The following is a 22,943-nucleotide window of genomic DNA, read 5'->3' on the forward strand; positions in this document are numbered from 1 at the left end:
AATAGAGAAAACATGAAAGTGTTTGGTGGCTTCTAAATTCATCCCTGTTTGGATCCTAAGGAATGAATGGGGCTAGGCTAAATGCTAACAAATTCACGAGGCGCCGTACAAAGTTCAAAAGTGCACGCATTATAAAAAAAGATAGGTATGTATTAATTTGTCTAAATTGAGGTATAGACTTTTTGCGTGTTTGCAAACAGAGATTACGTTTTTTGTGGGCGGAGCCCAACTGGTGGCAGAAAGTGACAGCTCCGCAATCGGGGTATGAAGTGTTTTTGCATTAAACTGTGATTTTTATGGATCCGGTGTTCTGTAGAAGTCTGTTTCCCCTATATTTCTCTTAAGTGTAGCGTTTCTTATAACTTATAACTTGTTTTTTAAATAAATTAAAAGTTTAAATGGCTTGGCTACTGATATGTGTGCATGTATGTTATGTATATATATTGTTCTTTATTGGTAAATCAATTATTTTTACAGTATGAAAAGCAACACTATCATGTATTCTGTATAATATCATTTTTTAAATATTTCATCATTTCCTATTTTCAATTTCTTCCTTATATTTTTAGCCTATGTTGTTCTAAATCTATTATGTTTATACAAATTAATTTGTATAGGCCTGTTTATATATTAACACTTTACATCGTGTGTGTGTGTGTGTGTGTGTGTGTGTGTGTGTGTGTGTGTGTGTGTGTGTTATGTTTATATATTTATTAGTAAACACCATAATTTAGAACAAACAGGAAGAAGACATAGAAGATAGAAGGTAAAAAGAAGTAATAGAAAACGAAAAAAAATATGAAAACTTTAATAAATGGTAATATTATTGATATTATGAACTCATTCAAATCTTTAATCTTTCTAAATAAATTATAAACGTAACTTGATTAAAACGCTATAAGAGACACATAGAGGGAACAGACTTCGAAAGAACAGCGGATATCTTCTCTGATTATTTTCTATTCTAATTATTAAAAGATTTTCAGATGATTTCATCACTCCAGTCTGTCCGGTTGAGGGCTTATTGCAACCATAAACACCTACGTTTATCTTCAAATGGTGTCTTCCACGATGGTATACATCTATTTTGGCATTCCTATTCTGACACTCAACAGCACAACAAGACATTTTCTTGTGAGTTATATTGTTCGTTTCACTCGTGTCACGTTCATTTCCACTGTTTTTCTGCCACCACATTACGCGCGTGACGTAACTGTGACGTCGACTCACCAAAGGTCAAAGGATATAGTAAAACATTGAAAAACTGTGGTGTTTTCCTTTAAGACCAGCGATCTAAACAGATTCTTTCTTTCACAATCAAAGGTAAAAGGTTTTAATGCCTGTTTTTTGACTGTTATGGCTTTATGACAAACTCTAGATGAGTGTGTCAGACGAGACTGGCTCCCTCTTTATCCTTGTTTAGATGATGCATTGAAATATGAAAATCCTGGCATTCCTGGGCAGATGATGGGATGGAAAACAGTCTGCATGACATGTTCGTCAACACATATCAAAGTCTCTGTGAGCTTTAGCATGCAAGCTTTGTAAGGATTTAACATTGACCTTTCACTTGACAGCTAAACGACAGCAGTTCAATATCAATTTTAATAAAATGCATTAAAAATTACTCTGAAATATGTAAAATAATAACATTTTATAGTAGCAATCGTTATATATTATGGAGAGGACACGGGCCATTACAGTCCAGTTACACAAATACTTTTTAGCAGTATTGTTGTAGGTTGATTTTAAATTTAAAACACATGTTGACTATCAAATGGTCCCATTGTAAACTTTATATTAGTAACAATTATTACAATTACATCTACATTCTTAAAAAACTACTGTGTAGTGTGCAGAAAAGCACTGTGGTACATCATTGAATCATAAAAGAAGGAAGCAGAAACAGTATAGTCATGTAGGCAGCAGTGACATTAATATAGTCTAATGATACTGAGTTTAGGTCCACTGGAGGAGTTATATATCATGTGCTATAGGATTATCTGTGTTACATGTTCGACTTTTTATTGGTAGAAATTGTTGTTCAAGATTTAATAACACAATTCTCATTTGCCTACATCATTATTTAGGCTCTCCTGCCAAGCTCCACTGTGCTCCTTTCAATCATATAAAACCTGTTGCCTATAAATAGTTAGAGGGACAGAAATAAAAACAAATACAAGATATGAATAAATAAGCATTAGAAAGTCTAAACAAATGAATAAGGAATTTCAGTTTTACAAGCTGTTTGCAAGTGCAGCCACCATTCTGGTCTATACGCTTCATTATATGGCAATGGATGCAGATGCTCATCACAGTAGCTTACTGTAAAACTAAGGAGAGATGAAGTGGTTATAGGGAAAAAATGTCCCTTTAAAATGTATATAGTGTCATTTTTATCATAAGAACTACAATAGTCAACATTTGAAGTGGATCAAAACCTTTCCTAAAAGTTGTCTTAAAACCAAAACCCGTTCTTGTCGGACAACTATGATAAGCGTTTTTGATCCACTTCAAATGTTGACTAGTATATATAACATATAGGGGCAGTTTCCTGAACAGGGATAAGACTAGTCCTAGACTAGAAATTTTTAAGAGCGGTCCAAACTGAAAACAACTTGCCCTGACACATCTTAAAATACATCAGTACCCTTTATTTTGCCTCAAAATGCACACAAGTAATGTTTTTAGTAAGGCATGTTTATTTCCAAATTAAAGGCCTAGGCCTGGTTTAAGCTAATCCCTGTCCGGGAAACCGCCCCATAAAAATACAAACAGAAATTAAAAGATTTTAAACTGTTGGATTGAAACGTTTGAGACCACTAATGCATCTATTTGACATCCAAAATTATGATAAGTAAAAATGAAATTAACTGAAATTAATTTAATGTAAGCCCCTCTGTATTGGGGCCTCTAGTAAAGCAACCATTCTACAATCCTGCCTCCATGTGGACATATTACCACATTACAATTATATTTTGATTTATGTAACCTTGCAATTATTACAATTTCATGCTTATTCATCATGTTAATTCAGACCTAACAACACAACAAAAACAGAATATTTAACACTGTCTCATATCTACCTTGAAAAAGAAAAAAATAATTTTAACGTTTTCTTCCACCATCAGTCTGATTCAAAAGCGGTCCCTCCACACCAGTGCGGCAGAGCAAATTATAATTTTGTCTGAGCAAAGAATTTTCTAATTTTATTTGTCTTATCTCATTATTTTAGTTGGTAGACTGAGTAACGTAATGCTACACTATTTTTAATTAATTTAAACCATATGTAAACCAAGAAGCTGTATTCTCTCATCTCAAATTATTGCAGTACCATTGTCTGGCGGTAGGTGTCCCTCAAGCACAAACTCTTTATTATCATAAATTCTGATTACATGTCAATGAAAGCTCAACAAGTAGTAACATTTGAGTGATATAAACTTTTCACGACTATAAATAAAATATAAACGGTTGTTGTATTTTTAAAACGCAAAATGAATAAATTGGAATTCGAACTATATATAAACATTTACAACCAAAATATTGACGTAACTAGCCTATTTTCAAAATTTTTACTTTTTGCATTTTTTTTTAAACTTTATACATAAAAAAATATACCAATTACCAGTTTTCTAACCTTTCACATTCAGACTTTTTTGGAACATCAACATTCTACTCATTTTGTTTGAAACTTTCAATGCAACGTAGATGACAAGTCTACAGGTTTTACAATTAACGTCCATTTTCAATGAACATCGTTCGTGCCAATTTACTTGTTTTAGATTGAGCCTGATTTGCGAGTAATGTCGTTTTGTAATAGTGTTTCACTGATCTGGTAAATCTGAATAGTCAATTCAAGTCAAATTGTGAAGGGGTCATACCCAAACACAAAACGTTACCCTAACGTTATTTTTTGATATTTTTTTTGGGAAATAAACAATACTGTTCTTTTTCTGTAAAGAAAACATTGGTAACGTAACCAAAAACTAACATTAGCGTTTTGAGAACAAAAAACTAACGTTAGGGGAAACAAAAATGGTTGTGGGTAGTCCTCCAGTTTCCTTAAAGACATAGATTACTATATGCAGTTTAAATACACACGGTCATCTGAAACAGTAAAATCAGTTTATAAGGCTTAAAATGCAAAATATATACAGTGAAACAATTCACAAATTATTTAAAACACTCCGCTAGTCTTATTTAAATTGATAAGTGTATATTTTTAGTTAAATTAATATTTATATTTATTTATTTATTTATTTATTATTATCAGATTATATAATTTGCGACAAAATTTGTTTGTGAACGTTTTCACAAATAAGGCTTTATTAACACATTTAAATTAGCATGAACACTGTCTGACTGCATGATCATTGAAAATAGCCGTAAATTGTAAAAAAAAAAAAAAAACGTGTATATTATCATCTTCTGCATTCATCGGTTTAACATAATTCGACTGTCAAAAAACACTTTCCTATGTAAAAAGAAATAAAAGGCTATAAAACGCAGCACATTTTTCGTTCTTTTTCCTATTTGTTAAAAAATAAATGGATGGATAGAAAAATGAATGGACGCAACACGGACCGAACTAACTCTAATGAAGACATTTAAAATGTGCAGAAACAACTTTATTTCTATAGAGCTGGAACATAAACCACTAACATTACATTCAGCCTCAATTGAAGTTTCATCCTGTGGCTCATTAATAGCATCAGACGACAGGTTCCTTTACATGTATATTTTGGTTCATGTGGATGACTGCAGGTATTTCCGCTCAGAGCATCTGTGTTGTGCCCGCGCAGGGTTCCGACGGGATCGCGCACCCATCTTCAAAAACTTCGAAAGGTTCATCAGTCTCCATGAGCTTTTGGTTCAGGCAGACAGCCTAAGGATGACTCTAACACAGAGATTAACTTTACCTGCTCTTCTCATGCTGATCAACTGTGAGTACAGTAATGTTTACAACTTTTTCAATGTCTGAATGTCATGCTCGAACCCATGTAGTTATTTAGTTCTGAAGTTTTGAACTGCGTAAATGCAATGCGCGTGCGTGTGTACAGAAATTAGCCCAACCAACATATTCAAAAAAATTTACCCAAATGTACAAAAAGATATCATATTTATATAGCTAAAAATATACCATAAAACAAAAACAATTAAACTTTTTTTAAAATATTAAAAGAACCACAAATACAAATACTAGTCATAGTTAAAGTCCATTAATTTTATAACGAAATCATTTTCATTAGATATGTTTTCACCTCTTTTTTAATAGAAGTTAAATGTTTAATAAGTTTATGGCACAAGGAGTCATAAAATAACTTTAAATCTATACAAAAATGTCCAATGTTTTTTTTTAAATCTGCAACATTACTTTATGAAACAAAAAGTGTTAACACTAAAAAATGTCATCCAGTGAAGATTTCCAGTTTATTAACAGTATAGTTGTTATTTCAAAGATGGATGGATGCTTTGGGGGTGGGTATAGAGATAATGCATCCAGTAAGACACAAACAAGCATGCTGAGCAGCATTTGAACACATGGGATCTGAGGGTGATAAAATACCTGTGATGATGTTGTCCAGATCTAAGCATCACTTTCATGTGCCAGTGACCCTTTTTGTAGTCAATACATCTTGTCTGACTCTTGTGTATTGGTCATTATCATAAAGATTATTGTTTAACCAGCATACCTCAATCCCATCCAGTAAATATAATTATCTATAAAATTCCTGTGCAGATTATATAACACTATAGCATAGGTATTTTAAAGTAATATAATGTTTAATTTTGCTTTTACATTTTTAATTGCATTATTATTTATTGCTAAGGTTTTAGGCTATTGTGCTGGTATGAGTTGTTATTACCCTGTGCAGTGTGTTGTGATTTTATATTCTTTCAGCAGATGAGGTTTTACATTGAAGAACTTTCTCCCTTTTTGGTGTCTAATGTGAGGTCAGTTCTTTGACACTGTATAAACGCCAATTAGGTTTACAAAGAGGGAAAACAGAAGAAAGAATTTTCCCTCTGTTTCTGTGTGTTAGAAGGTTATCAGGCTTGCTTTGGGTTGCCACCCCCACTATCCAGACTATGTCAGAACATCCATTACATGAATTCCTACACATCTCTGTTCCTGGCACAGCCAGAGAGCAACACGTGCACGTGCTTGTAGGAAAAGCCGGCGTTTTTATATGAATCACCTCAGACAAGTGTTTCATTAAATTTAAACTGAAAGCACCCATGCATAGAAATTAATTGATGCTATATTGTTAAATCATGTATTGCGGACCATTAAAACATGTAAAGTACGGTGAAATTTCCCAGAAGTGAGCATGCTCTTGTCATGCTCAAAAAATGTCAATTAGAGTAAAAAAGAGATGAGAAAGAATGTATTAAAAGACAGTTGTTGACTTCAATAAATGCTAAAATTGTGACTGTCTGCAGAGACTATGCATGCACAAACCCATGCATGCAACGAGACTATCTGCAGGTATACCTGCACATCCACACTGATTGCTCAGTTTGCTTGTGTCCATACAATAAACACCAGCTGACCCGAATTATGCGAAAAATTCTATTTATATGAACATGCATGAATGTTTTTTTTTTTTTTTTGAGGGCTATTGCATAGGAAAGATTTTGACTATATGCATTTGACAGATGCTGTATCCAAAGCGATTTACACTGCATTATATCTGTTTTCTGGGTTCACACCCATGACCATGATAAAAATGTTTTGTTAAATCAACTCAGATTTACAAGTCATGTCAACAGAGATGGGTTGTCACAACTTATAAAATATAGTTGAGAAAAGTCAACTTAATTTTATAAGTTATACCAACTCATCTCTAGTCAAGATAAATAATAGTAAGTTAAAATGACTCTGAATTGATTCAACAAAAAAATTTAAGGCAGCAAAGTATTTTTTACAGTGTACACATTTGTCCCTATATAAAGGTATCCAACAAATATCACAAGCAATTATATTAAAGCAACACTAAAGAACTCTGGTTCTTTGCTCCCCCTACAGGTTAGAAGCGTAATTGTTCATTACCACTGTCGTAAATACTGCAGCATAGCTGGCTCTGATTGGATTGTAGGTCTGCCGTAAAGCAAGTTTTTGTAGTTTTCACTCGAACTACAGGACCGCTACCTGACGGTTGGAAACTTCTTTAGTGCGGTTTTGGCCGATAGAGGGCTGCGAAGCGAATTTGAAAGTGCCATTCACCCTGTTTTGTGTGGATGAACCACTGAAAGTTTTTTGGAAACGTTATTTTAAGGTAAAAAAACCTCTTTGGTGTTGCTTTAATGCTGAGTGTTAATCTTGCATCTCTCCTCCTCTTTAGTTCTTATTTCAGCTTGTGTTACTGTGACAACCAGAAAGCCAAAAGTGGAGGTGCATGAAAACACAAGTAAGCTGATTATACTTCATATAATGAGCTGACAATGTTTAGTTGAGTTATATAAGAGCTTTTAGACCATATTAACTGACACTTTATCTTTTCTTTGCAAAAGATGTTGTACTGTTCTGTGAGTTCAGGACAGAGAGAGAAACCAACCCTCGTGTTGAATGGAAGAAGAGGGGCAGAGATGTATCGTATGTTTATTTTGATGGTGAATTTACAGGTGGGTTGTTGTTTTGCTTTAAACTCATGGGGCGGATTTCCAGACATGGTTTAGATTAATCCCGAACTAACCTTTTGATATATTAGGACAGTCAGGATGTCAGTTGTTTTTCAAACATGCCTTACAAAAAAAAATGTGGATATTGAGACAAAACAATGGCACTGATATATATGTAAGATATGTCAGTGCAAGATGTTTTAAAATTATGGCAGCTCAAACATGCATTTTAGTCTGGGACTAGGATAAACCCTGCCGGGAAACCATCATTTTGTTAAATACATCCATGAGATTTCCTCTTAAGCGAACCTACATTTCTTTCTGCATCTCACAATGACCAGATTCCTTTAAGGGCCGTGCATCCATTGAGGGGGCAACAGTGACCCTTCGTGGTGTTACACAGAAAGACTCAGGAGTGTATCAGTGTGAAGTCTCAGCCCGCCATGACGAAATCAAGTTGGGGGAGGTCATTGTCACTCTTAGTGTGATTGGTGAGAGTTCCAAATCTCTATTTTCATTGTCTTTTAATTTATTTATCTTTATGCATGTATCCAAAACAGCTTAGAGTGCATTACAAGGTATACACTTTTATCAGTATGTGTGTTCACTGGCTTCAGACTCATGACATTTTATGTTGCTAATGCAATGCTCTACCACTGAGCTATACAGAAGCACATTCAGTCTTGGGATCTAATGGTGATTTAATACAAGTGTTTTTATGCAAACAGTGCCACCACATGCTCCATCATGTGATGTCCCAGAGACGGTCATGAGGGGTTCTTCTGCTGAGCTGCGCTGCAAAGACAAATCAAGTGTTTCTGCCACTTCCTACAGCTGGTATAAAGACAACAAACCATTAAGTACAGCTGATCTCCCTGAAATCAACTACAGCCTGGACCCCAAAACAGGGACTCTGGTTGGTTTCATCACTTGCTGTGCAATGCTGTAATCTGTTTCCATAACATGGACAAACAGGACTGTTGTTAAAGGGATAGTTCACCCAAAAATCACTCTCATCTTGTTACAAACCTGTATACATTTCTTTGTTCTGATGAACACAAAGGAAGATATATATATATATATAAAAAATTGTAACCAGACTGTTCGTGGACCCCATTTACTTCCATAGTATTCTTTTTTCCTACTATGGAAGTAAATTGGGTCCACAAATGTTTTGGTTACAAACATTCCTCAAAATATCTTCCTTTGTGTTCATTAGTCTATCTATATCTTAATGTTTTGTTGTTTTAGCTTATTTTAATGCTTCTTTTGTCTAATGCTTGTTTGTTTTTAAAGCATTTTAGGTCATCTTGAGGCCCCCTTGGAAGTTTGTTAAAATTCATTTTTGTTTACATCCAATATTTGCTTCCTATGTCATTTGGGCAGAAATTCAAGAGTGTGTCAAAATCTGATGAGGGACAGTATCGATGTGAAACCTCCAGTGGGGTGGGGGCATCCAAAAGCTGTCCAGGTCAACATATGAAGATAACAGAATGTAAGTAAAGATTAGTCAGTGAAAGTCATCTTAAAAAGGTAATCTAAAATGAATCAAAGTTAAGTGATCCTTTAAAGGGTTAGTTCACCCCAAAATGACAATTTTATCATAAATCACTTCAGAACACATTTTTAGATATTTTTGATTCTTTTCCCAGAAAAGAATGAAAGATATCGCCATAAAGTTCGACGTTCCCTCAGTAGTTCAATAATAATATTATAAAGCGACAAGAACACTTTTGTGCGCAAAAACAAATGATTTTATTCAAAATGTGTACTCCTCCTTGGTCCTTAAGCGCACGTTCACGAGTAGGGTGTCACGATTCTCCAAATCCTCGGTTCGATTTCATTTTCCGATTGGTCGGGATTTGATTCAGTTCTCGATTTTAACTTTTTTTGAAAGCACAAAAAAATGCTATGCCATTTTTAGACTAGACATTTATGAAATATAATATCTAACCTTGAACCCAGAGATTTAGAGGTGGGGGAATATATAGATTCTTAGATGCATCGCGATGCGGGAGGTGGACGATTCTGAATCGAGTCAAAAATCGATTTTCTCAATAAATTAAGTAATATTGATGGAATGCAAAAGGCGGAACTTTGAAGCGCCGTGTGGAAATATTTAGGCTTCTATGAAGTTGAAGGCGGAAATGAGCTGACAAGAGCCACACTATTTCTAGATTATGTCAAAAAAAAAACTGAAATATTTCGGAAACACGACAAACATGAGAAACCATATTACAGGTTTCCACCCAGAGGAGGTCTGCTAATTCAGACACACATTTATTTTTCTGTTGGTTCTTTACAATGTTAATAAAATATGGAGGTAAATTCTTCATGGGTCATTACTTGGTACTTTTAAAGCAACGTATCTATAGTCACACACAAAAAAAGATTCAGATAATCTAAAATCGTTTTTAGCATCGCATCGCCGCCCTCTGAATCGTAATCGAATCGTGAGATGGCTAGAGATTCCCACCCCTAATCGTGACACTATTCACGAGCAGACAACGGCGCCAGTGTACAGACACAGAATACACTGGCAATTTGTGCATTTACGGGCTGTTTAGGTATGGTTTACAATGTTTGCATAATAGCTTAAATAAAAAAAAAAGGAAAAAAAACATTGCCATCTACGTCAACAGCATGCGTCGTAGCCTGCTTGTGAACGCGCACTAAAGATCCTAGGAGTACAAATTGTTGAATAAACACGTTTGTTTTGTTTTCTTTGCACACAATAGTGTTCTTGTCGCTTCATAATATTATTATTGAACTACTTAGGGAACATGGACTTTTTTGGCGATGTCTTTCATTCTTTTCGGGGAAAAGAATTGCAAATCAATCTGCACAAGCCTCTCGGTTTTCATCAAAAATATCTAAAAATGTGTTCTGAAGACAACTGGAGGACTTGGTGGTTAAGAACAGTGTTTTTCTAACTTTTTCAGCGTGCCTCCCTTGTGTACAGCACATTACTTCACGCTCCCCCCAAAGAAAATTTATAATAAAAAACTGTTCTAAAACTTAAATTAAACAAAACATATTAAATTATACAAATAATGCTGCTGGTTAGTATCCTTAATTATTATTTTTTAGGTTTAATTACACAGAATTAATGATAATGTATTTTATAAAATGTCATAAAACTTGGGCCACCCTGGCACCGTCTCAGGGGGGCCGCCGCCCCCAGTTTGAGAACCACTGGTTTAGAATGACACATGGGTATGTGATTTATTATAAAATTGTAATTTTGGGGTGAACTAACCCTTTAAAATTCAAAAATAGTACAATAAAATGGTAACAAAATGTATCAACCTGACAGTTCTGTGTCAGGGGTTCTTTGTGATCTGACCAAATATTTTTTTGTGTTTCAGTTGAGCTGAACCTGACATTAGTTATAGCTGTAGGACTAGGAGTCTTCTTCCTCCTCCTCTCATGCAGTCTTGGCATCTGTCTGTGCTGCAGACATGAATGCTGTTATAGCTGTCATCGCAGTAAGTTTCAAAACCTGCAAAGTCTATACGAATAAACTTTATTTTCCAGTTTATTAAACAAAAAATTCTTGATTTTCTAATGCATTTACCAACAGAGAGTACAGGAGGAGCAAAGCAAAAGTAGGTATCTTTTGCATTACACCTAACAAAAATACAAACCTATTTGTGCCCTCTAACATTTATGTCTTTTCAGAGCTAAGACCAACGACAACCATCCAACAGACGTAAGTTAGGTTTTTAAAATGTTTCCTGTTCTTATCCTACAGTAATTCAAGCAAAGTTGTCTTCATGCATCATATTAAAGGTGAAGTGTGTGATTTCTGTGCCACCAAATACACCATTCTCACGGTTTCCCCAGTGCTTCCTTTGTCTTTCATTGATTAGACAAACAGATGATAATATTTTATATAAATAAATGATAAGCTTTGTCCTTGTTCATTTGTCTCCCTAGCCCAAATATTACAGACACACGCAGTCTTTTGTGCTTTGAAGAGTGTGGACACACGAACACGCACACCTGTGATGACTGAGTTTATTACTAAAGTGCCTGCTGACCCTCTGGTTTGAAACAATAAATGCATAAATAAATAAATTTTGCCTGACGAAGGTCTTTGACCGAAACGTTGCTTTTAAACTTTTAAAATAAAAGGGACTTTTTACAATGTGCAGATCTTTTTCTGTTTTTTGAAACAATAAATGGAAAAAATTATTGTGAAATAATTGTAAATGGTGTAGTTCTAGTATATCAATACATCTGATGGTCTTTGAATGCTATATCACATCAAGTGTGCTTCTACAGTGCCCCAGGCATAAGTATCGAGGCAGAAAGACAAAGTTTGCTGTGGGGACAAGGAATTTGTAAGATGAATATGAGGCAAAAGTACAGAATGTTACAATTTATGTTTACGTGTGAACAATAAATGCATCAGGAAACAGTTAATCACTTAACACTCATCAGACAACAGTTTTAATAGAAGTATTAAAATACAAACGTGTTGTTCCATCGAGTTGGTAAAACAGGTGAAAAATAAAATGTGACATTCTGTACTTTTGTCTCATATTCACCTTTTAATTTTTGACATTTCTTGACTTCACAGCAAAAATAGCACATTTTGCCTTAATTGTCCCAATATTTATGGAGGGCACTGTGTGTTTCTGTTTTTTGGTCCAGTGGTAAGGTTTGATTATATCTGAACAGTTCATGAAAGTTAATTTCAGCTATAATCCTATTTTATTGTGAAAACTTCATTTATTTTAACCCTTGTATGTCACACCAAGAAAATGCTATTGATAAATGCATTCAGATTAATTTTTCCGTCAAGCGATTGAACATGCAATTACAAAACTGGTGATCAAATTGATTTGTTAGGTAACAACACTGAACAGATGTTGAAGTCTAATAATCATTTGGATCATAACTGAATCAGAAATGTAATGAAAACATCATGACTTGTTTCTAGAAATACTATTAAAAGGTGGCATTAGATATCTCTGTTATAGATAAAATGTCATTTGCTTGTTGATTAACATGTTTTGATTTTTTATATTTATTTGGTTTGGCAGATAATATGCCAGTTGAATGAAACAGCAATGTCAGCAAATATTGTTTCCATGTTTATTCATTAGCTTCTAGACAGTTAAAAACCCACATTGTACAAATATTTAACCGTTTTCTCTTTAGCTTCTCCTTTCACTGTCAGCTACTTGTCATGTGGTTCAAAGTTCATCTTTTTAGTTTAACAATTGTTGATCATCATCAAGAGGTTTGTGTGTGTGCATCTCATTGCAACTTCTGACAGATTTGCTTATTGCAAATGTTTATAGTTCTCAGATGAAAAAAAAATACAAAATGCACATTATTGTTTTTTTTAAACTGATACACAGGATAATAATGTTATAGTGATATAGTGTTGCTAAATCTTTTATTTTTTATTTTAATGAAGTAATAACACAAAACATGCATTATGGTATTTAGACCCAATTTGCCTGTAAATTACACGAAACATTTACATACAAAAATAAACATTTATATCCTTTGTAACAAACTTCAAAGCGACTGTAATACAAATGTTGACTGCAGTGATCCACAAATGATTCAACAATTTCCAAACTGACTTTTTATATAAATTATTTTGAAATATCAATGTTGCAATGATGCCACATTATTAGAAACTGTAACAAGACTTAATACATTAATTCAACGACTTAATAAATTAATACAAATGTCATAAAAACAAACAGGAATACACTGAAATGAGCAGCAAACAATCGATAATATGCAGTGATAAATTAAAGCATGTGCAAACACATGTAAACATTTGCAGAATTATCAGAATTCAAGTCAATAAATTAAACCGAACAGCAATTAATAACTTATAAAACAAAGAGTAACAAATAATAAAAAAAATTAAATAAGACACTGTTCATGAAATATTGTTTATGAATTAAAGCACACAAGGCAGTGGATAGCACTAACAGTGTGTGTCTTGCAAATAGGAATTTTACATTTTTGGCACATCGTGCAAGTTTTTCTGTTTTTTTTTTTCTTTGTCACACACATGACACCTTTTCCTCTTGGGGAGGCAAGGCAGGGGTCTTTTCAAATGTTGTGCTTCCATCAACACACTGAGAGAGGCCGGCGTGCGGGGAATAAACTGTCGTCTTTCCATTAAGGGAAACACGAGAGCACTTCCCAGCTCTTCCAGAAAGAGTCTCCTTTTGTAGCTCTTCCCTTGATTCCATAAAGGATTTACTTCTTTCCACACCACAAATGCATTGTAGGCAGAGACATCCAACATGCTGTAGAAAATTGCCATGGACCAACGAGACGTTGATCTTTTGCAAGAGTATCTGTCAAGAACCTGTAAAAAAAAGAAATCACAAAACAACAAAATATTAATCTTATCAGCTGTAACACAGGTACACAAAAGCTACAAAATGTGGTAACGCACCTTGTAAAGGTTGTTAACGGCATCTTTGGTCCGGTTGTAATCTAAGAGTATACTGGGCTTTTTGTCATCTTCGATGCTTACTGTGTCATCTTTGTGATGTGTGCTCATAAAAAGCATGCGTTTTCGTTCAGAATAATAAGACACAACTGTGTGTGTGTCAGTAAAGGCAAACATGGACGAGCATGGAGCCCGTTTGTGGTACGTAAGAAGTGCAAGTGGGAGCTCAGTCTTATTTTTTTCGACCTTTCCAATCATGGTCAGTTTCTTTTTGAGCAGCTTCTGCCCAAGAGTATACGAGGTGAAATAATTATGGCATGTTATGGTTTGTCCCTGGAGGCCAGATGTCATGTTAAGGACCAGACGGCTTGCCTCATCCTTTTCTGGTTGTCCATAAGCAGGCTCGCCAGTGTGGACCTGCATACTCAATACGTAACTCGTCCTGGCATCACACGCTGCCCACACCTTCATTCCATATTTGCCCAATTTATGCGGTATGAACTGTTTAAAGGGACAGCGTCCTCTGAAACGAACCATGCCTTCATCCACAGTGACATTTGCACCTGGATTATACATGCTTCTTAGACGTTTAATCCATTTTTCCCAAATATCTCGAATTTCTGCAAGTTTGTCATGCTTCTCCTGTCGTTTGTCCTTGTTGCTCAAGCAGAACGTCCTTGAAAACGCTTGAAAATCGGACATTTTCATGGTAGCACGAAAAATCGGCCTTCCTGTCTCAGCATGCCATAAGCTTGATAAGGCTTCATGGCGAGATCGATAAACGCCTGCCAGAATCAACAGGCCAATATATCCCTGCAAATCGATCCAGTCCAGCTCTCTCCAGCCTTTACCCAACACACGTTTTCCTTCTTCATTGGTCAACGTACACAAAATCTTCTTCATGTCATTAGAAAAAAACAAGTCAAAAGATGATTTAACGTCTTCAACGTGGGAACATGCAAACTTGGATGGCCCAGGGGTCTTTTTAATGACACATTCATCTGGTAATGACGCCGCCGTTTGGGGAGGAGGAGATGGACTCCACAAAATGTTGCCATCTTGTGACTGGTAATTCACATCGAGAGGGCCCGCTTCTGCAAAGCCTTCCTCATTAGTTGCATGGTAGTCTGGTCCAGATTCTGTATTGTCCAATGTTTCAGATGCTTGTTCAATGTCTTGTATCTCAGTATCTGCCAGGTCTCTTTCATCATCACCGGGAAGTAATGAATGATCCATAAATGAACTGTGGACAGTCACAAATAATAACTTATTTGCTATGGAAAATGAAGAGATGCAGTATTACGTCTGGTAGGTGAGGCTAACACAGTTGATAAGTAGCAAAGACCTGCCAATTTACCTGTCTTTGAAATATTGGGTGGGAGGGGCTAACACACTCCTACTAGCATTTCTCTTACACACAATGATCTAAACAAAAGCATTCATACAAATGCATGAATAAGAAACAATGAAATTATTTTAATTCAATTATTTACAGCTTTAAAAATAAAAAAGTGACAATCGGCAATTAACTTTCCCAAATGTGACTGTTAGGATGGATTAGTTAGGACTACAAATGTGATGGTTACATTTGCTAAAAGGGAAACGTGGCCACTTTCTGCATTTATTGTGACAAAAGGGGACCAGCATAATATTTAATAACAATGTCAAACAAGTAAACAATGATCACATGTATGTTGTCTGTAATGGTAGGGCGATTTTACTAAGTAAGTCAGCTCTTCACCAACCACATCCAAAACACTGGTTTTCCGTTTTAAAAACATTGAAACTTAACACCCCAGCTGGCAAAATAGCAACAGCAATACACAGTATATGATTAAAAACTGCATTAGAAGGGGTGTATGTTATGTTGCTGTCAGTGGCCAGCAAGGCCTCCAGCTCATCCCCGCCCCCAATGCAATGTTGACCAAAAACCAGCATGAACATTCACTCAACTTATCAGCACACACTAAACTATAGCTACTGACACCCAGCTTTAGTCCTCAAAAAGTCCAACAGAACATTAGTGATCGGGTTAAAGAGGTACGTATTTGATCTCATCTGCGATAAACGCTGACAGAAAGTAGTGTTATATATGTGTGAGTTTATAAGCGTGGCAGTTTTCCCGCTTTCTGGCGGAGATCCGCGAGCTAAGCTAACCGTTAGCATCCTAAGGGGAAACTGAGCTAGCCGGAGTGCTAACACCACAATTACCCAGCCCTTTCACGTCCGACAAGAAGTAGGTAAAAACTTTTGCGTGCTTTAGGTTGGTTAGTTTTACATGCTATATATTTTATCGAGAGGTTACGTACATGTAAATCACAGCCAAAAACAAACGCGTAAGCTTATTCGAGTGAGCAGATAACGTTAATCCGTTCATTCAGGCGTGTCTCTCTCGCCAGCATAAGCTAAGCAGCTAACAGAGGCCATGTATATACACATATTTACAGTTCATCATGTTTGACGATTGAAATGTTTGTACCTGTCGTGGAAATAATACTCGGCACGAATCTTATAATTAAACTCGGTGTTGTTTCCGTCCGTTTCTTCAGTCGCGCGGCTGTTTTCGGAAGTCTGTCAGCCGCCGTGACTTCGGCCAGGATTTCCGGCTGCTTTTACATCTGCCCTTCTCTTGTTTTGTTTCCGTTTCTTCCATTTCCGTTTTAACTTTTCAGAATCAAAAGTCTTGATATGTAGTTACCCCCGAAAAGTTTGGAAAGTTTTGAAAAGTTGTTTGTACTTAGTTTTTTCGGTTATATTACGAAATCCAAAAGCACTCCAACATGGCAACTGCGTTTGTATCGATTCGCGCATCGTCTTCCCACCCAGTCGTTAGTGGAAATAATATCATTAAAGTGTTGGGCTAAAATCACGCTTTTAACTACAATAATTCGTAAACTGTCCAAAAAGGTTGACATTTTAATTAAATAAGTGCGTCTTGTGTTTATTATTAGCGGTAACACGGAAAAGATGTTAGTGTGGGCCTATACTCGGGCAAAGCCTCGGTGTTGCGTGAGAGTTGTATAGACGTCAGAGACTTTTTATTCAGCCCACTAAAGTCGCTTAGCACAAATACCCGGGACCCATAGAGTTTAACATTTATCATAATATTGCGTTAATTTAAATTCTAAAACAGTTTAAACACAGTTTTTATTTTAAATATAATTATAGTTATTATTTTCTTGCTCATTATTAAATAAATAAATAAATAAAATAATAATTTCAAGATGCATTTTGTTTGTTTTAGATAAATAAGGAGTTGACGTGATGTCGAAAAGTGAGACAGAGGAGATGATTGAAATAGAGATTGATGGACAGGAGAAACAGGAGTGTCTAGAGGAGGGGTAAAATTTCTCTCTCTTTTTTTTAAGCAGTGTAAATGTTGTATTAGTGGACTAGAAGCGAATACTGTTTTATTTGCCCTAATTCGTATGTTCTTTTTATTCAGAATTGAAGAGCAAACCATTACAGCAGCTGAACTGATCACACAAGATATTGATATCAGTGAGCCGATTGGGAACCTAAAGAAATTATTGGAGCCTCGCATTCAAGTCCCACTGGATGGATATGACATCTGCTTACAGGACATTCTAGTATGCTCTTTTGTATTAGAATAATCTAGTTAAAGTGACATGACTGTTAAACTGCAATTGCAAATTCTGTGTAGTGCACTAAAGGCTATTTATTGTCTTATCTCGCTGTGGTTTTCTCATATAGTTGCATCCTGACCACAGCCTGTTTGATCAAGGAGTGAAGACAGATGGCACAGTACAGCTCAGTGTGCAGATTGTTATGAACAAAGGTAACTGTTTATAATTGACCCTTCGCTAAGCCTTGCCCTCCTTAATAACCGTTTCTATGCCTGTCAAGCTTTCACATCTATTACAGTATGAATACACTGGTGTCAGACATTCCCAAGGAAATAATTAATCATTTTTGGCGATCAAGTAAAATCTGAGAGAGCAAGACAAAAGGGATTGTAGTATGCATTTGAGAAGTATATCCACGACATACATAATATGCAATCAATAATTTAATCAAAATTGAAGCTAAAGCCTATAGGTCCCAACGCAATCAGCAGCCACCTCATACGCTGACCATTCAAAAGGGTAAAACACAAATTGAGGAACAGCTTTGTTCATGCACAGCAGGGTGAAATTTGTGAAAATTATTGAATAATTATTAATCAAACATATTATCCATAAGTCTTGTGGAATAAACACAAGACATTAGCCTGACCACTTTGCAATGCTAACATTGTCCCGCTTATAGAACTAACCTCGGGAGAGCCGTAACTGGGGTTATATAGGGGGTTAGGGCATTAACAAAATGCTAAAATATTTTTGTATGTCAGTCAGCCTCCGTCTTGCCTTTAATCGTCTTATTTTATTTTCAAATGTATGCATTATGAACTAAGAACCGTTATTTTTCCAAGCAATGATGTGCTGAGTTAGCTAGCTAGCTAGCTAACATTAACATGCTCTTACATTGGAGCAAACGTATTTGTTTTTGTTAATCCTATCGACATTTAGTTGTGAATGAGGCCTTCCACACTGCTTGATCCACGTCCGCCATTTCTCCCCTTGGGTTTTAGGTTACGTGAAGGGAAAAATTCCACCACCCCGTCCAAACTTTTAGTATACCACCAGGTAATGTTATCAGATTTACACAATCCATACGCACAACGCTTCGGCATGTTTCCCTCGCTCGAAAGCTTGACAGACCTCCCGCGCCTAGTTGCGGTTTGCTAAACCACAATTGGCCTGTGGCTTAGCGAAGGGTCAATTATCTTAAATTGCACTCGAACAAGTATCAGCTAGATAAAGGAAAAATATTTACACCAATAACAATAAACTTGACTGTGTTGCGTTTTAGGTGAAGAGAAATTGAATATTCTTGAGATAGTGAAACCAGTGGAGACTGTAGAGGTGGTGATTGATCCAGATGCCGCTACAGCGGAAGAAGGTCATTTAGTAGAGGATGGACAGGTGATTGCAGTGGAGCGAGCCGCCATTCCAGATGAAACCTCAGAACAGGTGACCCGCTGGGCAGCTGCACTGGAAGGGTACCGCAAGGAGCAGGTTCGACTGAGCATCCCCTATGGTATGCATTTTTTACTAGTGTTTTTCTATGCAGTAAACTGGTACAAAATACCTTTAAAAAGCTCTAGGATATAGTAGAGTCAGCTATTTAACACATTTTTGTGTTTTGTCCTTAAAGGGACACTCCACTTTTTTGGAAAATGCTCATTTTCCAGCTCCACTATAGTTACATTTTTGATTTTTACCGTTTTGGAATCCATTAAGGCGATCTCCGGGTCTGGCGGTACCACTTTTAGCATAGTTTAGCATAATCCATTGAATCTGATTAGACCATTAGCATCACGCTAAAAAATAACCAGATAGATTCAATATTTTTCCTATTTAAAACTTGACTCTTTGGTGCCCAAAAATTGTTTTCTGCTATTGAAAGTTACCAAGGGGACTATTTTCAGGCACTGCGTAATATCATCACCAGAATGAGAGTAGTTCCTAGCCATATCGGCCTAGAAAATCGCAACTTTAAATTTTCAGTCTTTCTTAGTACATGATGTAACTACAGAAGAGTCAAGGTTTAAATAGGAAAAATATCGAAACTCTTTGGTTATTTTTGAGCGCGATGCTAAATGGTCTTACCAGATTCAATGGAGTATGCTAAGCTATGCTAAAAGTGAAAGCGACAGACCCGGAGATCAGCTGAATGGATTCCAAAAAGGTAAAAATCAAATGTTTAACTCTAGGGGATCTGGAAAATTAGCATATTTTCAAAAAAAGTGGAGTGTACCTTTAAAGCTTACAAACTGAGTAGGTTATTATTATATTATATTATTACATAACATTATTTACTATTTATATTAATGACTATTATTATTGCCAGATGATGTGATGCATCATGAAATCTGAAATTTAGACTAAATTTGATTTGATTTAGACTTTATTCTATCTATTGTATATTGACCAAATGCACATGCATAATACTTTGAATGTTTTGCTTTTTATATTACTGTTACATTCTGTGCTGTGTTTGTTTTTTAGATCCAGTCCAATGGACCGCAGATCAGGTAATCCACTGGGCAGTCTGGGTGATGAAGGAGTTCGGCATTGAGGAAATGGAGGTCGGAGGTATTCATATTCCCGGCCGGCAGCTCTGTGCTTTTAGTCAGGATGAGTTCCTCCAGAGAGTGCCAAGCGGAGAGATACTTTGGAGCCATCTGGAGCTGCTACGCAAGTGTAAGTTTTAGGGAGTAAACAAAGTATGCGTCTGAGTGGTGTGTATTTCCCAATGAAACAATCCAAATATTTGTTTAGCTTTTCTGCAACATCTCTTAAATGCTCTGTGCAGATGTACTTGCAAGTCAGGATCAGAGTCAAGACGCTACAGTCACCATTGATCAACGTAAGTAGATCTGATGCCTGCCCAATGTTCAATTTAACCAACAAAAATGCTTTAAATAACTGAGTCTACACGTGACTGCTGCTGTTTAGGAAGCTTTTTGTCCCCAGGTGATACTTATGCTTTCATTATAATATTCGGATGAAAAGAGCATGTGTTTACACAGTTTCTTGATAATCTCCAGCTGTACAGATCATTCCTGCCCCTGTGCAGCAGGCCACGCCCACAGCCATTAAGGTTCTGAAGCACAACAAAACCGCCCGAGCCCCCCGTATCTCAGGAGAGGAGCGCAGCTCGCCTGGCAACCGCACGGGTACACACTCATTCATGTTGTCATTTCAATAACACGTTTTATTTGATCAGCGTATGCTACTCATAAACATGTTGAAACACGCAATATAAGGGGTGTTTCCAGAAACATTAAATGGTGTAAATAATACCAATCCCAACTCAAGTGGATAGGTATCAGCTCTTAAATTTTTTATTTTGGTCAACGCTCATAAACACATCATGTTTATATTAGAAAATTTTCATTTGAAAACTCGAGCACCCTTTTGTATCGATTGTGTTGTGTGCCCTCAGGTAATAACGGTCAGATCCAGCTGTGGCAGTTTCTCCTGGAGCTGCTCACGGATAAGGACTCCCGGGATTGTATTTCCTGGGTGGGTGAGGAAGGCGAGTTCAAGCTCAATCAGCCTGAGCTGGTAGCTCAAAAATGGGGTCAACGTAAGAACAAGCCCACCATGAACTACGAGAAGCTAAGCAGAGCTCTCAGGTACGGGTACATCATTTCCTCTTTCCACTTTAGAAGGAAATTATTTTGTTTTGGAGAGATGTCTTTAGCAGGGTTCCCACGGGTCCTTGAAATCCTTGAAAGTTTGTGAATCTGGGGATAAACATTCAAGGCCCTGGGAAGTTTTTGAAAATATACATACATCGATACAGGTCACTGAAAGTGCTTGAATCTATTTTATGCAAGAAGTTTTCTGGGAAAAAAAATCCATATTATTCCCTGTGTAGTGTAGGATAATATCATACAAATTTTAGACTTTTTAAGCACACATGCTAAACTGTTCGCTTTAAATGCTTATATCTTCTGTATGCGAATGTTGATTTATACCAAAATGCTTTTTTGCATAGTTATGTTTGACACATGAAAATGTCTCTGGTTACGTATGTAGCTGTTGTTCCCTGAGAAGGGAACGAGACGCTGCGTCTCCTTTGCCATACTTCCTGTGTCCCTGTAACACCGTCTTTGGCAATATTTCTGATAGCGATATACTTCATGACTTCCGCTGCACCCTGTCTTTGTCGTTAAGCCTCACCATTGGTTGAATTTGATATACACATTCAGACGCATTTACCCCTGGAGGTGTCCCCAAAGTGTCATTACAGTGACGCAGCGCAAGTTCCCTCGAAAGGGAACTTTAACAATGTATCTTAAAAGGTAACACGATGCTCTCACTTGAAATGTGTCCCAACATTAAGTCCTTGTATTAGAGGGCATTGGACCTGGAAAGTCCTTAAAAAAGGTCCTTGAATTTGAAGTTAACTAAGGTGTGGGAACCCTGGATGTGTATGTTCTGATCTGTTTATTCATTGATCCCAACTTCTCTTCACAGGTACTACTATGATGGAGACATGATCAGCAAAGTGCAGGGCAAGCGCTTTGTCTACAAGTTTGTGTGTGACCTGAGGACTCTGATCGGATACAGCGCCGCAGAGCTCAACAGTCTGGTGACCGAGTGCGAACAGAAGAAACTCGCCCGCGTGCAACTGCACAGCCTCGGACAGCCCGGCCACACAGTCACATTGGCCACGGCTACAGGACAACCCGTCACCACAGTCACTTTGGCTGCAGCGGCTTTAGAGAAAGACTGTTAAGGCGTGGCTTATTACTTCCAGCCAATCGGGAGACAAGGTTGTGATGGGAGAAAACTGGGTTGATGCTTTGACTTTGGGACGGGTGGGAGAGAGCGGGTTTGTAAGCAGATGCGCGCTTGGTTACGATTGGGTATGTATGTATGTGTCTATAAAATGCTTGGAGCGAGTGAATGCATGTGTGTGTGTGAGAGAGATAAAGTACAGATGATTACGTATGGGCTTTCAGTTTTTGTATGCTTGTTCTCTGACTGCAGGGTAGCATTGACTATATTTCCATTGTATATACTCTGTTTTTGATAGCCACGTGGGCAGTGTATTTTGATATTTTCCATTTGTAAAAGATCCTTTCTTTTTTATTTTGAGTGTCTAATTCCCTCAAGGTGAGGTACTTTTTACTGGCCACCAGAGGGCAATAAAGAGACAGTTGGTTTTTTGAAGATTTCTTGCAGAAATATTCTCATCAAGTGGAAAACGAAGGAACACTTGTATTGTTTTTTTGGCCATAGATATGTAAAAAGGCTAGATGTGTTACGACGGAGTCTCTAACGTCATCACCTGGCGGCCATCTTAA

General features: G+C 36.6%; 3 protein-coding genes across 7 annotated transcripts; 2 read left to right on the forward strand and 1 right to left on the reverse strand.

Moving 5' to 3' along the window:
- Positions 1-4,549: 4,549 nt before the first annotated feature.
- Positions 4,550-11,971, forward strand: jam2b (junctional adhesion molecule 2b). Its single transcript, XM_055214479.2, has 10 exons — positions 4,550-4,943; positions 7,347-7,412; positions 7,516-7,626; positions 7,965-8,114; positions 8,352-8,539; positions 9,010-9,118; positions 10,992-11,111; positions 11,207-11,231; positions 11,305-11,335; positions 11,563-11,971. Exons 1-10 carry the CDS (start codon positions 4,568-4,570, stop codon positions 11,599-11,601), a joined length of 1,215 nt encoding a protein of 404 aa, XP_055070454.2. The 5' UTR covers positions 4,550-4,567; the 3' UTR covers positions 11,602-11,971.
- A 1,315-nt stretch (positions 11,972-13,286) lies between these two features.
- On the reverse strand, positions 13,287-16,694 carry LOC129451404 (piggyBac transposable element-derived protein 4). 2 transcript variants are annotated; one of them, XM_055214480.2, is made up of 4 exons: positions 16,539-16,691; positions 15,417-15,484; positions 14,063-15,302; positions 13,287-13,972 (listed from the first exon to the last, which is right to left on the reverse strand). In XM_055214480.2, exons 3-4 carry the CDS (start codon positions 15,293-15,295, stop codon positions 13,613-13,615), a joined length of 1,593 nt encoding a protein of 530 aa, XP_055070455.2. In that variant the 5' UTR covers positions 15,296-15,302; positions 15,417-15,484; positions 16,539-16,691; the 3' UTR covers positions 13,287-13,612. The 2 variants fall into 2 exon arrangements, with proteins under 2 accessions (XP_055070455.2, XP_055070456.2); XM_055214481.2 differs by lacking the exon at positions 15,417-15,484 and having other exon boundaries at positions 16,539-16,694.
- gabpa (GA binding protein transcription factor subunit alpha) lies at positions 15,944-22,809 on the forward strand. 4 transcript variants are annotated; one of them, XM_055214482.2, is made up of 10 exons: positions 15,944-16,099; positions 17,304-17,400; positions 17,505-17,649; positions 17,774-17,858; positions 18,932-19,159; positions 20,131-20,325; positions 20,438-20,491; positions 20,673-20,801; positions 21,071-21,263; positions 22,111-22,809. In XM_055214482.2, exons 2-10 carry the CDS (start codon positions 17,324-17,326, stop codon positions 22,370-22,372), a joined length of 1,368 nt encoding a protein of 455 aa, XP_055070457.1. In that variant the 5' UTR covers positions 15,944-16,099; positions 17,304-17,323; the 3' UTR covers positions 22,373-22,809. The 4 variants fall into 4 exon arrangements, with proteins under 4 accessions (XP_055070457.1, XP_055070458.1, XP_055070459.1 ...); XM_055214483.2 differs by lacking the exon at positions 15,944-16,099 and adding an exon at positions 16,145-16,295; XM_055214484.2 differs by lacking the exon at positions 15,944-16,099 and adding an exon at positions 16,163-16,299.
- The last annotated feature ends 134 nt before the right edge of the window (positions 22,810-22,943 follow it).

The sequence above is a fragment of the Misgurnus anguillicaudatus genome, chromosome 17 (genome assembly GCF_027580225.2).
Source record: "Misgurnus anguillicaudatus chromosome 17, ASM2758022v2, whole genome shotgun sequence".
Lineage (NCBI taxonomy): Eukaryota > Metazoa > Chordata > Actinopteri > Cypriniformes > Cobitidae > Misgurnus > Misgurnus anguillicaudatus.

Bases quoted from the DNA above. Each gene is read 5' to 3' on its own strand.
- jam2b (XM_055214479.2), top strand. From the start codon at position 4,568: ATGGACGCAACACGGACCGAACTAACTCTAATGAAGACATTTAAAATG. The intron at 9,119-10,991 runs GTAAGTAAAGAT...TTTGTGTTTCAG, and splicing joins ACATATGAAGATAACAGAAT to TTGAGCTGAACCTGACATTA. The intron at 11,232-11,304 runs GTAGGTATCTTT...ATGTCTTTTCAG, and splicing joins ACAGGAGGAGCAAAGCAAAA to AGCTAAGACCAACGACAACC.
- LOC129451404 (XM_055214481.2), bottom strand. From the start codon at position 15,295: ATGGATCATTCATTACTTCCCGGTGATGATGAAAGAGACCTGGCAGAT. The intron at 13,973-14,062 runs GTGCGTTACCAC...TTTTTTTTACAG, and splicing joins CCGTTAACAACCTTTACAAG to GTTCTTGACAGATACTCTTG.
- gabpa (XM_055214482.2), top strand. From the start codon at position 17,324: ATGTCGAAAAGTGAGACAGAGGAGATGATTGAAATAGAGATTGATGGA. The intron at 17,401-17,504 runs GTAAAATTTCTC...CTTTTTATTCAG, and splicing joins CAGGAGTGTCTAGAGGAGGG to AATTGAAGAGCAAACCATTA. The intron at 21,264-22,110 runs GTACGGGTACAT...TTCTCTTCACAG, and splicing joins AAGCTAAGCAGAGCTCTCAG to GTACTACTATGATGGAGACA.